Raw genomic sequence first — 14,848 nt, 5'->3', positions numbered from 1 at the left:
GCTGGGGCCCGGCGACCGCTGCTGCTTCCCCACTTCCCCAACGGACGACATCTCACTGTAGTTCGCATGACAGATCTTCTCTTTTCTTGTAAGTTTTCAATTTCAGCGGCAGTGGAACCGCCTTATTTCTGTTTTTTTTTTTTTTTCCAGAACTTTCTGAAACTGCACGGGGCCCAGTCCTGTGCAGCTCCAGGGGGCTTTCCAAACTTCTTTCTCTTGCTTTTTCTTCCATTCTGTATCTCATGACCGAGTCATGAAACTTTCTCTCCTAAGAGTTTCTGACAGTTACTCCTTCCACTTGACTCATCACTCTACTTTTGAACTTATATATATGTATTCCGTCATTCTGTAGCCTCCAGAAAAATGGGAAGATCTGTAAAACGAGCCCTGTTTTATTTCCTTTGCAGCGGACGTCCAGAGCAGAGTTGAAAGTAAGTGGATGATTAAACGATTCCTTTTCATTTCTACTGTTACTATCTCGGTCCATCCATGGAAGAAATGACGTGGATTTATTTCCATATTTACTCAGCAATGGGCACCAGCCTGGGAGATGGGCCTAGAACGACGAGCAAATGAGACGAGCCCCCGCCCCCTCCAACAGGTCCGCACTACCTGTTTATAATGTCCTTTCTGTGTTCTGTGAGGTGATCGCTCACGGCTATCGGGGAGCTCCGCGCATCATCCGCTTACGAATTTTCTTTTCTTATGGCTCTTTGTTGCTCAAGCTATTCCTCTTCATTGGAATGTGCTTACCTACCAACTCTACCAAGTCATTGATTACTTAATGTTTTAACTCCAAAGTCGCCTTTTAGAGAGGAAAAGCTTACCTGATTAACTCCATCTCGGGTCCCCCCTAATTCGTGCCACGTTCATCCAGGCCACACTATGAAATAATCTGTTCCTCCGAGGACTATAGCTAGGTCTGGGTTTAAATTATACTGAGTGGAAATGACGTCTTAGAATATTCCCAGCTTCACACCAGCAGCCACTAAGCCGATCAATCACTAATTTTTTAAACGGGCTTATTGACTAAAACAATGGAAAGTATGTTGTCAAAAAAAGCCTAAGTTTCCGTTATAATTATTTAAAAAGGCTGACTTCCCGTACTGTTTGCAGTCTTCTCTAGTCTTTATCAGGTAGAAATCTAAATTTCAATAGGAATCATAATAAATATAATAATTTTATCTTAATTAACAAATTTTTTTTTTGATTAAAACAAATCATTCAGTGGAAAACCTGGGGAAAATTGCCATAGTCTCATATCTAGGAACCTTTCCCGGGGTGAAATATGAGCGAACATATCCCGAGGCTGTTTGTGGCAGGGCTGTTCGTAGCCAGGAGAGCCTGGGAGAATGCAGATGCCCACTTCAGAGGTCTGGCTGAATGGACTAAGGGACGTGGAGCATCTACAAGGCAGAGCACTATGCAGCTGTAGAAACAAATGACAATACCTTAGAGCTGTGCAATCGTGATCGGAATAGATTGGTAAGCACAAATCGGCAGCTACAAAACAGTCCCAGGGTCGGGAAGGTCAGGACCGGGAAGAGAGTCAATAATACTGAAGTAACCACGAACGGTGTCGGGGGTACTAGACTTATTGGGGGGATCGCTCCTTAGGTTCTGTACATGTCTGACCACTATGCTGTACACCTGAAGCTAACAAATATTGAATGTCAAGTGCAATTAAAAAATTAAATAAATTCAATTAAAATGTATAAAAATTGAAACAGAGATAAAAGTATTTTTAGTGTGTCCTCATTTATCTCAAATGGAGGGTATATAGATAGGTAGATTAGATCTTAGACGATAGACGAATAGATAAATCTAGACACACAGATAAATAAATATCTATTTTTAACAAAATTATAAACGAGGGGCAGAGAGCATTGGTTAGTGCGCACAGAGATAGAAGCTAAAGTACTTTGAATATATCTAATTTTTTTCTTGGATTTTGGAGCCATGTATTGTATGTAGTTCTAAAACAAAATAAGTTTAAGAAAAGCAAACGGGAGGTTTACCTGCTTTTTTAAAGGCAATAAAGTATTGTGCATTTTAAAATATGTTAAGAGAACAGATCTCAAGTTGTGTCCTTACCACATAAAATCATCATAAAATAAAATAGTAAATAAATACAATAAAACCGGCAGCGAATACGAGGCGCTTCTTGGAGCCGGCGGGCGACTCCTGCCTTGGCTGTGACGACATTGCCGGGGGCGCGTAGGTCCAGACGCCATGTGGCACGTGTGGTTTTTTACATCAGTTACACTTCAGTAAAGCCAAAAAGGAAATAAATGAGACCCCTAATAACCAAACATCATAATGGTGTGTCTACTTGGTGACATAATCTCACAGAGAAGATCAACTCCAAGTGACTTTCAAACTCCATGATTGTTGTTACCTAGTAGAATGTTCTTATGACAAGGAAAAGCCAAAGGGCACAGTAACAGTTGAGAAGAGAGATTTCTAGCCACGCTGAGGCGCAGGTGTAAGAGCCACGACGTTAACTACAATTCCTGGGGCCCTGGCTGCAGTAGGAAGTATCAGTACGAACCCGGAATAATTCTTTTGAATTCTTTCCTTCACACAAGGGCATCAGATTTCTTTTTTCCTCCTCCCGTTCATTTATGTATGTACCTGTGTGGGCATGCGTGCGTGTGTGTGTGCGTGTGTGTGTGCGCGTGTGTGTGTCTCCTCACTCTGACTACTGAAGCAACTAGGAAACACAATCTTCAGTAGCAGTGAACCTCCCGAGGGACCAGAAAGTTAGACCCGAATGACACTGGCCACGACGTGGTCCACAGCTCTTTGGAGAGCCGGCTGATTTCCAGTAGGGGACAAGAAATTATGATCCTGGAACGTTCTGTCATATCAGAAATAAAGGCAACTATCAGAGACGAATGGACTTATGTCAAAACGACCCAGGAAACAACGTGACTACAGTGCCACAAGGCAAAGTCGGGATGATTTGATCATTAATTGAATTACGACTGCAAGGAATGTAAACATATCAACTATGTCTAACTCTCGAACTCAAAAAAGGATGAACGGTTTTTTAGAGCTCATTTTTATTCTTGAGTGAATGCTAGGGAACCACTTATTTTTTGACTATTGTATAAAAGGAAAGAATCAATGTCATCCTCTTTTTTTTCTACACGATAACTCAGGGACCATGATAGAAATAGATCGCCATGTTCAGTGGCCGTCAGCATCAGAGAAGGAGAGAAAACCATGCGTGTATCGGCAGATGGAAGTGCATGCAGTCACATGTAAAGAAGCCTTTAAGAACTCCACCTGAATCCGATCAACTTCAGAATTGGAGGTAACAGAAGAAACGGAGAAGCATGTTAAGTGACACCACGAGGATGCCATCACCTGTGAGACCTTATGGGACAAAGGACCCAAGTCTTTCAATAGATAAAATGCAGGGGGAGACAGGAAGTAGCTGGGGAGAGCCTGTAAATGTAAAGACTTGCGGGACATACTAGCGAAACTCGGTCTTCACATCGTATTTGAGTTCCAAGTCACTGAATTTAATTTTAAATAAAAGTATAGGGGAGGGAGTTGTGAAAACTGAATTATTACTAGATTGGTATTAAAGAATTAGAGCAATTATATTTGGCGAGATCACGATATGATGACCATGTTTTCTTTCAACGATCATATTTTATACCCTCAGAATGAAATATTTGCAGATTAAACGTTATTTCTTGGATTTGCTTCAAAACAACACAGGGCGTGGAAAAGAATGATCAAAGAATAGGAAAACAAGCCTGTGAATCGCTCTTTCTAAGATGGGGTCCGTGTGCATCTGTTCGTAATACTGTTCTTTTCACTTTCATATGTGCTTGACAATCTCCCAAATAAAAGGAAATGAAGCCAAATGTCTGCAAAATTAAAATCCATGAAAATCATAGCACAAAAGGTGAGGCGGGGGGTGGTGAGTGGACGTGAAGTATGCCGGGCAGCCTGGATTATCAAGGGAGCAGTTTAAAGATAATATACATCGAACTGGCAAACCACAGACACCTGTTGCAATCTCTATGGCGATACCGCAAGAACAGCGAACGTTTACATAACTTACGAGCTAACAGAACGGAAAACACGAGACAAGAAAAGAAAGATTAATCTCAAAAAGGCAAGAAAGAAAAATTAACATGCGACCCATAGAACAAATAAAAAAATACAGTAAGCTAGTAGATATAAAGTCACATATATCATAATTAAATGAATAAATTATTGCAAGTAAAAGACAAAGACGGTCAGACTGGATTTTTAAAAGATTCTGTTTTGCTTATGAGCTGGCTTTAAATATTAAGACAGAATCACTGACGTTAAAATGGATGAAAAATGACAGACCATAAAACCACGGGTCAAAAGGAGGTGAGTTCAGCTATATTAAGATTGGACACTGTTCTTCACTAAGACAAAAATTATTACTAGAGAGAGAGATATATCATACTAATAAAAGGATGAATCCATCAGAAAGATACAATAATTTCAAGTGTGTTTTTAAAAGAACTATCACAATCGTAATTCGCCTCTCTTAACAACTGATGGAAAATAGGCAAAAATCAATAATGATACAGCAGATAGAAAAATTCAATTAGTGATTTTTGCCTGTTCAACATGTTAAAAAGGCTGCGCGGGATAACAGAATACGCATGCCGTTCGTCAATTGCAAATGGAACAGATAAAAACTGACCGTATACAGAGCTATAAAAACTTCTCAGTGAATTTCAATTAATTTACTCTCTGGTTACAGTGAAATTAAGCTAAAATCAATTTTAAACAATTATAAATTCAGTGACAACCTTTGAAATAAGCAATAAATCAAAGGAGACATACTAATGTGAATTAGAAAATACTTGTCTGCTAATTGATTTCGAACGTCTGATGTGTTAGAACTTGTGGGATGAAGCAAAAGCTGTGCTCAGAATTATAGAATTAAATGCATTTTTAGAAAACATGAAAACCTGAAAATTAATGATCTAACTCTTTCCACGAAGTTGTAGAAAGAGAGGCAAACTAAACCAAACGGAGTAGGATGAAAGAAACAATAAAGATTACAAAACCCATGTGTGATGGGGAAAATACGCCGTAATTTGGTTATTCAAATAGATGACTAAACTGACTAGGAGAGAAAGATAGAAGCCTGATGCCACCAACGATGGCATCAGAAAACAGACGTCTCTTAGAGACCCTAATGATAATACGCTAATAAAATATCAGGATGCTACGAACACCTTATTTCAATACATCCGAAAATGTATGTCAAATTAGTACACTCCCCATAAAACTTCCCTCTCCAAAGCTGGCACGAGATTAATTTAAAAAATCTAAATAGTCGTAAGTCTCTTAAAACAACTGAATCTGTGTTTAAGATCATTTCACGAAATACTCCTGGCTCAGATGGCATCATTGGTGAATCTCCAAATATCTATGAGAGAAGCGACGCCAATCCCATACGAACTCCCAGGAGGAAAAGGAGGAACACTCCTAGTTCATTTTATGAGGCCAGCGTCCCCGCAAAAGAAAAACCAGTAAGGACATAATGAGAAAACGAATTTGCAGGCTCATCGCTAAATCTCCATTGTGAACAGATTGGTTAAAATGAAAACCCAACCGAACAAAGTGGTAATACCTTATTACCATGTCGTGTTGATTTCAGACACGTGAAATTGACTTAACATAACAGAAAAAATGGAAAAAAAAATCAAATATTCATTTCCATATATATATAAGAAAAGTACTGGATAATATTCAGTAAAAATTAACAGCCAACTAAAATATAAGGGGCATTTCCTTAATATGATAGGGATTTTGACAAAAATAAAATCTTGTGGCAAATGACAAGAGCAAATATTGACAGCTTTCTCATTAATGAAAAAAAACACATCTAGTCCTCTTCAGTATTATTCTAGGGGTACTAGCCAATGTACAAATACTAGAAGATGAGAGGAAAACTCATTTTTTGCAAGAGACATGGATGTACCCCCCCAATAACCCCAAAATAGAGTAAACTGTTAGAATTAGTAAGTTTAGAAAATCTGCAAATATAATAATAAATATATCCATAATGAACAATGAGAAAATGAAGTGTCCAACACGGTTCCACTTATAGCAGTATCGGTACTAGTTATGGTTTAATATCGATAGCATATATGTAATTATACACAAATTAATATATAATTAAAATTACATATGTATAATTACATATAAAATGCTCTATGTTATATATAAATATTTATATACGTAGGAGTTCAAAATCGTCTGTCCAGACAAAATTAAATTCGTTTTTTCCCTCCTGCTCATGTATCTTATGTTAATCTGATTATTAGACTAACGACCCGAGACGGGTGGAAGGAGGGCGCTTCCTCCCCAGCGGTGGAAGCGTCTGTGACGCGCCACCTGTCCCGTGTCCAGCCTGACGTTGCAGGGCGGTGAGCACGAACGGCCGCCTCTGGAAACAGTTCGCTGGGTATTCACGCAGAAATAAGCGAGTATGTTCACGAACACACGCACGAACACGGCAGTTCCACGTGCACCAAACGTACAGGTGCGCGGCCGAACAAGAAAAGCCCCCGAGGCAGACGCGCAGAACCTCCTCCGGGCGCCGCTTTCTTGGCCAGGACAGACAGGCCCGGGCCTAGGGCGTGCCGAGCTCCCGGGGCCGATGGCCCACGCGCTCCTGTCCTCCTGTCCTCCTGTCCTCCTGTCCTCCCACCGCCCAGGCCGCCCCACAGGCGCGCGCCCAGCGCAGTGGCGCCTCAGTCCCCCGAGCCAGGATGCTCGCAGGGGCGGGGCGCTGCGCATGGGATGCTCTCATGGGCGGGGCGCAGGTCCGCCCAGCTCATCCGCAGCGACAATGGCAGAGCGAGGGGACTTTGCAGGACGCCCAGGCCTTCCACTCCCCGGTGGTCACCGCCCTTTACGCGCCGCCGCAGGCCACGTTTTGCGCGTTTCACTACGCGGATGCATTTGATCCTCACATCAGCGCTCGAGGGGCGTCCTTTTATGATTATTTATCTCCATTTTACAGACAAAGGAACAGCGCCCAAATTCCCGCAGCTCGTATGTGGCGACGAGGGTTCTGACACGGAAGCCTGAGTCCGGAGCCTGCGCGCTCGCCCCGCATCTTGCACAGACGTCTGACAAAAACATCCATTTCTGTTTTCGTTTCAATTCAAATAAATTAGGAATCGTGGCATCTAAGGATTTTTTTTGAGGATTAAGATTCTAATGTTTTGCCACCTATTTTAGACTGTTTCCAACCTCTTAAAATTAGGATCTAGAGTTCCCGAAAGAATTTCTCCAAACCACCTCATCATAACACTGTATCTCTTTTTAAAATTCCTGTAGCACTTGAGGTCATGCGTTACAATGCGCTTCACCTTGCATCTGCCATCTCCATTTGCACGTTATTTTATGTCTACATATTTTACTCCAGATTAGAGTATTTTCCAAGGGCAGTCACCTATTTTATCATATTGTATCATTTTACTTTCTATTTTATTTTAGTTTGATTTAGATAGGGCTTTGTGTTTCGATGCCCCTTTAGAGCTTACCATGTTTTCGCAAGCATCTAACACGATCCCACACATACCGTTAAAAGAACAAATGTTCCTATTAGTACAGTATTCTAAAGCCAGTTCACAAGTGACTTTCGGACGTTTTATTAGCAGGATTACAGGATAACCTGAGGTCCTGCATTCTGTCTGGTATTACGTCCCGCTTTGTTTTAAGGGGCTTAGTAAGCACATTAGAACTGATGAGAGCCTTCCACGTGATGCCCAGACACTCTCAGCGAAGAAATGGCTCACGGACGTATCTGCCAGCACTGCTGTCACTAATTTAGGTTCAGCCATTGAGTCCAATAACCAATTTCAGAGGCATAAGGAAATCCCCCAGGCTCTCTCTCCTATGCGAGGCCATGTCTCCACCCTTCGTCCTGTAACTCACTCTATCATGGAGGTTTGCCAGTTAGCATTTGTTTCCAGCATATGAAGTAGCTCTTTTTAATTACTGAAAACCTGACCCGTGTATTGGGCTCTGCAGCCCACGGTGTGTGGTTTTTAAAGCTTACTTTCTGGGAACAGTGGAGGATGGGGATGGAGACCCACCCCTCCGACAACGCCCAGACGGGGTACGCAAGCGAGGGACAGGAGAATTAAGGGTCCTGTACAGGGACTTTGAAAAATGTCAGAAGGAAGTTCCAAACCTTTTGTCCCCGTGAAAACACGGTCTCTTTAACATTCAATACATCTTAGGATCTCCTTAGCTGTCAATGAGATTAACAAAACCCATTACCCAGCTTTCACAAAGGACACTGGAAAGGTCATTTTTAAAATGTACCGAGTGTACATTGAATGTCTTTGAGAAGTTTGATAGTGGAAAATAATGTACAAATAAAAACGTTCTTACTAAAATCTACCGTTTTACGATGGCGACACACTTCTGCCGACCATAGAAAAGAGCAAATAAAAATGGCTCATCCCGAAACCACATCATTAGCCATTCTTTACACCCCCACAGGCATACCACTTAAGATCCTTCGCGGCCTTGTGAATAGATTTTGAAAACAAACGTAACGGTCATCTAAATACAACACTTTGCAACTGAAAACCACATTGAATGTCTATATAATATAAAATCTGTTGGAAATTGGTTGTTTAAAACATAGGGATGTGTTGGACATCTCCTTAGTGGAAAAAGAAAGCTGGAATGGTGAATAGTTTCAAAGGAAGAAAAATTCAAATATTTACTAATTCGAAATTCACATCCTCGTTACAGCTAAGGTTGAAATTAGCTGAAGGATGAATTTATAATTTACGGCTTGGGAACTGACAGCTTTCTCAAACTACTGCTCTTTACTCCCTGCAGTGCTCTCTGGATGTTTCCCACCAGATTTTCTGACTTAGAAGCCCCCAAAAGATTTGTGCACTTCTCAAGGGTTTTCTGAGACGGACGGCGCTGTCCACAGTCCCCGGTGCTGACCACTGCGGCCGGGCTCTGTGTCAGCGTGTCCTTCCTGGATGTGCAGACACAGTTCATCGCACTCGTACCTGAAGCCGTGCACAGGAGAAGAACACGCACTGGAACGGTACGGAGACGGACGCATGGGATGGGAGAACTAATGTGTTTGTGGAAGAAACACCAGCCAGGGACTCCGGGATCCTTCCTCATCTGCTTGAACAAGCGTTTAGTGGCATTGCGGGAGAATCTCAGCCTGAACGTCATCCTGAGTGTCTGCGCAGTCTCAGAACATGGTTCTTCCCCTAACACGTTTGCAAGGCTTTCTTTTCCTTCCTAATGTCTAGTGGCGATCTGAAACATCCGATCGGAAGGATTCAATGAAAAAAAAAATCCCATCTCTGAAAGGCATTATAGTAAAGATGTGGAGGGAAAAGGACTTAAAAGAAAACAGTTTGATTCTCTGTTTAAAATCAGCACACGCAAAAAACATGCTAACTGCACAGACAGATCAATTCGTTTCTGGTGTTTGTGTTTTTAAAGATTCAACGACCTAGAGATACAAGTCATAAAATACAGCTATAAATACATTTTGGTCAGTGCTCTGAAATGCATATACTGCGTTTTGTTTTGTGGACAACTGGAAGAGATCTATGCCTATTAAAAGTTACGAGTTATTGTCAAAATAATGCAAAGCACTGTTTTCATATACTTTATCTTGATTAAAACTGTTATAACATTTCTGAATTAAGTTTATTTTGTCATGATTACTCTAAAGTAGCGGTCCTTACCCAGTGGTGACTCTGTCCCTCAGAGGACACTTGGTGACATCTGGACACAGTCCGGCTGTCACTACTGGGAGGTGGAGCTATTGCCATCCAGTAAGTAGAAGTCAGGGGTGCTGCTCGACACCCTATGATGCACAGGACCGGCCCCCAAAAAGATTTGTGCACTTCTCAAGGGTTTTCTGAGACGGACGGCGCTGTCCACAGTCCCCGGTGCTGACCACTGCGGCCGGGCTCTGTGTCAGCGTGTCCTTCCTGGATGTGCAGACACAGTTCATCGCACTCGTACCTGAAGCCGTGCCCAGGAGAAGAACACGCACCGGAACGGTACGGAGATGGACGCATGGGATGGGAGAACTAACGTGTTTGTGGAAGAAACACCAGCCAGGGACGCCGAGATCCTTCCTCGTTTGCTGCTCAACACCCTACGATGCACAGGACCAGCCCCCAAAGCAAAGGCCCATGATTTCAACACTGCCACGGTCAGGAAATTGCTCTAATGACACGTATTGTTAGATGCAAGTCACCAGAAATCGCAGAATACGGGCACCATGTTACTTAGCGACGGATAATCATACAACCACCACAAGATAAATACAAAACATTTGGCAGAGAGCTTGTGACAGATCCACTCAAGGCTGGTACTCCTGCTCACAGGGCTGCTGGTGGGGAGGGCACCAGCCACACCTATACCCAGGTGAGGTCAGGCTGGTGAGCAGGCAGCGCGGCATCGTGGCATCGCCTCCAGGCTTGACCCGCATTGGAGCTTTACCTGCCCTCTCCTCCCGACTGGCTGACCCCTTTCCAGGTCCCTGGCGGCCGCCCACTGTGAGATGTCAGAACTTATGCAGCAAGAGGAGAATGGAGCGTCTAATCCTCGGGCACGGATACTTTTTTATCCGAGGGAGAAATACATTTATATTGTATTAACTATTGAAACGTCAGGGTTTATCGGAGACTGAGGACAGCCTGCTTTAAGTGACACAGTATCAGAAAGACCGAGTAAGTGGACACGTCCGCTCTAAGTACAAATGCGATAGATAATAAGGGTCACGCCTTCGAGTTTGCCCACGGTCATTGGGTTTAGCCTGACGTCAGGGCATAATTACCGGCATCCCTTATATAATACTTGTGTGGTACAAGGCAAGTTAACTTCCGAGCTTCAGGCATAAACACTTGCATTACCTACCCCTGGGCACTGTGAAAATCAAAGAGGAGAATCTGCGAAGAGCTGTGACAATGACGAGGACTATGCGAATGTCTTACCACTAATAGCGAGACTGTGAACGGGTGCCATTTTAGGGAATGCAGAGGAGGTTTTCCACGACGAAATCTTTCTTTAAACCAATATATCACTTACTATAACCTCTGAATAATATATATGTGTATGAAATATATTTGATGCTTATTAAAGACAAGATTATATTTAGAAAAAGCATCGTTTCTGTTCTTCCGTGTGCACACATCAGGTTGGTTTTTCTCCCGCTAATCTGCTCTTATGTCAATCTTATCATTCGGTCCAGCTACGAGGACTCGAGAGAGGCAGAGAGGGGAAGATCCCCCTTATTGAAAAGAGCAAGAGTGGTTTTTATCGATAACGTATTTGTTAGTGTTGGGTTCCTCCTACTATACTGATAACTGATTTCTTAACTTCACACATTGTGTTTTTTTGCAAGCGGCATAGGAGTGAAATAATCTAAAAATAAAGATATTACAAATGATTGCTTATAGCACACGTGTAATCGAGCCGGCAGAATCTAGACTTAGTCTCCAACTTCTGCTTGAGATTTTGGTACAAAAGGATATTTAATGTGTGCACTCTCATATAAAAATTGTCAGTGTTAAACATTAAAAATGTTTGTTTGACCTTTCATATAATGTATTTAAGAAAAGTTCGATGACTAAATTTAGATTAAAAAGTACAATAAATCTTTGTAATATTGACCAAACTTCGAATCCAAATTCGATGAACTATTAAGAAGAGGATACATTAGTAGTTCACCTTTTTAAATTTAAATTTTATTAAGTAATCAAATAGAGGTAAAGGCTTTTAAGGGAGCTTCGCATTATAGAGATTTGAGTGCAGCCCACAAGGAGTTGGAAACAAATGATTAGCAAAGACCTGTCCTGTGAGCAGAGGGAACAGAAGCCCCAGACCTCTCGGCAGGAACCAGCTTAGCAGGTTTGAGCGGTAGGGAGTTTGCCAGCATGACCGGCATTGTCCAGAACGGGGAGAGGAAGAGCAGATGGCGGTGAGCGTGGGGTACCGGGGACACTTCGGGGGTGGCACAGGACGTGGGTCTCACTCCGGGCGAGGGGTGAGGCCACCGGAGCTTGAGGAGCAGATCGATGGCATCACTACATTTACATTTCTAAGGGGACACTGTGGCAGGAGGGAAGAGGCAGACAGCGCAGGGCTATTTCGTCAGCCCACCTGAGCTATAACGGTGACCTGCGTGACATGACTCTCGGTAGAGATTTAAAAGATGACTGGGCTTCAGCAAGAAGTGTGGTGATGTGGTGATGGCTTATGCCTGGAGGGGGTGTCGGGGAGAGGAATTGCGGGTGGTCCCGAGGTTTTTGTTTGCAAAACTGGGTAAACGGGGGTTGCACTTATTGTGACAGCTGGGACGAGGGTCCCGGAGCAGGCAGGGCTGCAGGAAGTCAAGAGTGTTGCTCTGGGCACATGAAGCCAAGGTGTCTGTAGCTATGCAAGAGAAGATGTCGGAATGTCAGTCCGATAAAAGAATCTGGGCCTGCATCAGCGGATCAAGGCCGTATTAATTACATTTTTTCCTCAGGCAGAAAAATAGATGCATTTTTTGTTTTTCTCTATATACTAATTACAAAATATTTCCTCCTAAATATTTTCATTTTGTTTCAGACTACATTCTCTTTTCCTTGAAAAAAAAACACTATTTTTCCTTGGACGTTAGACATATTTGTGATTATTGCACATGATCGGACGGGTATGAGGTACGAGATTCCTCACTAGATGATAAAGAGTGGGTTACATTCCTTTTCCAGTTCTCAAAATTTACTTCTTTTTCCTACTTTTCTATCTTTTCTCCTGAAAAAGTAAAAATGAAATGAGAGCAAATGTCATAAGTAAGTGGACGAAAAAGTGGCTCTGTAACAGGTCTGGCCAGTCCAGGGACTGACGGTCACATTGCAGGGTGACCTGATCCCGACTCTGTGCGTCATGCTGGGGGTCGGCCCCAGGCCTGGGACTTCTTCAGCAAGAGGGCCGAGGCGGCCGCCACCGCCCACCGCACCGGGCACCCAGTTCACATGCCTCTGCGATGCCAGACGCAGCCCTTTGTCCCAGGCCCCTCGAAGGCACGATCGCCCTCGGGGGAGCACGTACCCCGCGTCTCATTTTCTCCCACCTCCACGTCACCTTCCCAACGTCCCCTCCCTAATTTCAAACATAGAAGAAACTGCTAAACTGGCCCTCTGCGGAGCATCTGCGGTCTCAATTCCTGGAAATGTCATCCATTTGGCTCAAATAAACTCATAACAATTCGCAACGGGTTTGAACATTCTCATCTCAATGAGCGTAAGGAAAGACTTTAAACGACTGTTTTCCTGCACAACATAGCGCCTCCTGGGTGACAGACACCATTTCAAGTCACATCAACACAACGCCCGTCTTCTAGCTGCCTGGCTCTGTTAGGACCGGTGGAAGCAGCGAGTATTACAGAGCAACCTTGGTCTCGAGTTTACACATTTGTAGAGAAACTAAGGCACTTATGCTGCAAAGCAACACGAGAACGAGAAAGGAACGTAAACTATAAACACGCGAGCCCTGACATTGGCAAAGATGACACAGACGTGACGGCTGTGACGGCTTCTGAACAGCTGGCCCGTTCCCGGCACTGCGGGGGTGACGGCACCGGCGGGGAGCCGTGGCCGCTCCGAGACTCACCAAGGGGCTGGCCGGCGATGACCCTGGCGTTCTCCCCGGCCACGGCCGCTCGCGCGTGCCGCTCGCTCATGTACTGCACGAACGCGTAGCCCTTGTGCACCGAGCACCCCACGATCTTTCCATACTTCGAGAAAATGGCTTCGATATCGACTTTCTTGACGATGGCTGTGTTCAGGTTGCCGATGAAGACACGGGAGTTGATGGACTTGGGGTCATTCTTATTAGTCACGTTGCTGGTCTGTGTTTTGCCGGTCATGGTTGGGTCACCGTTTTGTTAATCCTGAAACAAACAAACAAACAAAACAAATAATCAAAAGGTAAATAATCAGACCGCATGGCTACCGCTGGCTTGAAACAGGTTTTCGGTCGTGAGCCAGGTAACCTCAAAGGCCCAAGCGTGAGAAGAAAACTTAGTAAGATTAAAGGTGAGCCTTGCATTGCAGAATGCGGTAGAAAAATACTCATGATCGCTTAGCATATAGTGAAAAATAACTTCCTGATTTATTTATCCAAAATTAGCTCAGCATAACGACTAAACGTTTTGTAGGTGTTTTTATTTGTAAGTCTACCAACTTCTCAGAATCGAGTTTGAGGAATAAACCACCTTATTCTATCAATGACAAGGAAAACCCAACATGGCTTACGTCTGATGATGGGATATAAAAATGTACACTCCATTTATTGTTGAGAACATGCATTTTTATTTCTACATTTTTCTAGAACAGGTAGACATATTGTCTATTTCGTCCTCCGAACCCTCTGATTGGAAACGAACAATTCATTCCGTTAAATGCTGTGGAAGAGGGAAAAAAGGCATTGAAAATCAAATATTCAATCGGAAAACTTAACATAAGAAAAACATGATTCCGAAAATAAATTAACCACAATGAATTCTGTACATTCTCTTTAACAGAACCGTTATTGAATGTCAAGTTTTTTTTAAAAGAGGAGCATGCGTAGCCAGTCTTCATCAATGTTCAGCAAATTAGTGGACTGGGTGTGGGCACTGAAATTTCTCATCTTATCCTTTTAAATTCATTTAACTAAGAACGGCTAGTATTTCCAGAGACCGTTTTCTGAGCTTGGCAGGGTGTTTAACTGTGCTTAATTAAGCTCAGTGCAACTTGTATTTCGAAATACTAGAGCATTTACAGGTTTGCTTTTC

General features: G+C 43.0%; 1 protein-coding gene across 1 annotated transcript in view; it reads right to left on the bottom strand.

The window, feature by feature from the left end:
- The window catches only part of RALYL (RALY RNA binding protein like), a 174,916-nt gene extending 160,971 nt beyond the window's left edge, over positions 1-13,945 (bottom strand). The window contains exons 1-2 of the mRNA XM_006924101.1: positions 13,684-13,945; positions 11,006-11,016 (exon numbers count right to left, since the gene is read on the bottom strand). Of these exons, the coding sequence (XP_006924163.1) occupies positions 11,006-11,016; positions 13,684-13,939 (267 nt within the window). The 5' untranslated portion in view covers positions 13,940-13,945. The remainder of the gene's footprint in view (positions 1-11,005; positions 11,017-13,683) is intronic.
- Between the last annotated feature and the right edge of the window lie 903 nt (positions 13,946-14,848).

Source organism: Pteropus alecto, unplaced genomic scaffold (genome assembly GCF_000325575.1).
Source record: "Pteropus alecto unplaced genomic scaffold, ASM32557v1 scaffold87, whole genome shotgun sequence".
Lineage (NCBI taxonomy): Eukaryota > Metazoa > Chordata > Mammalia > Chiroptera > Pteropodidae > Pteropus > Pteropus alecto.
Note: the sequence above shows the minus strand (reverse complement) of the source record. Positions and strands in the feature narration are given on the sequence as shown.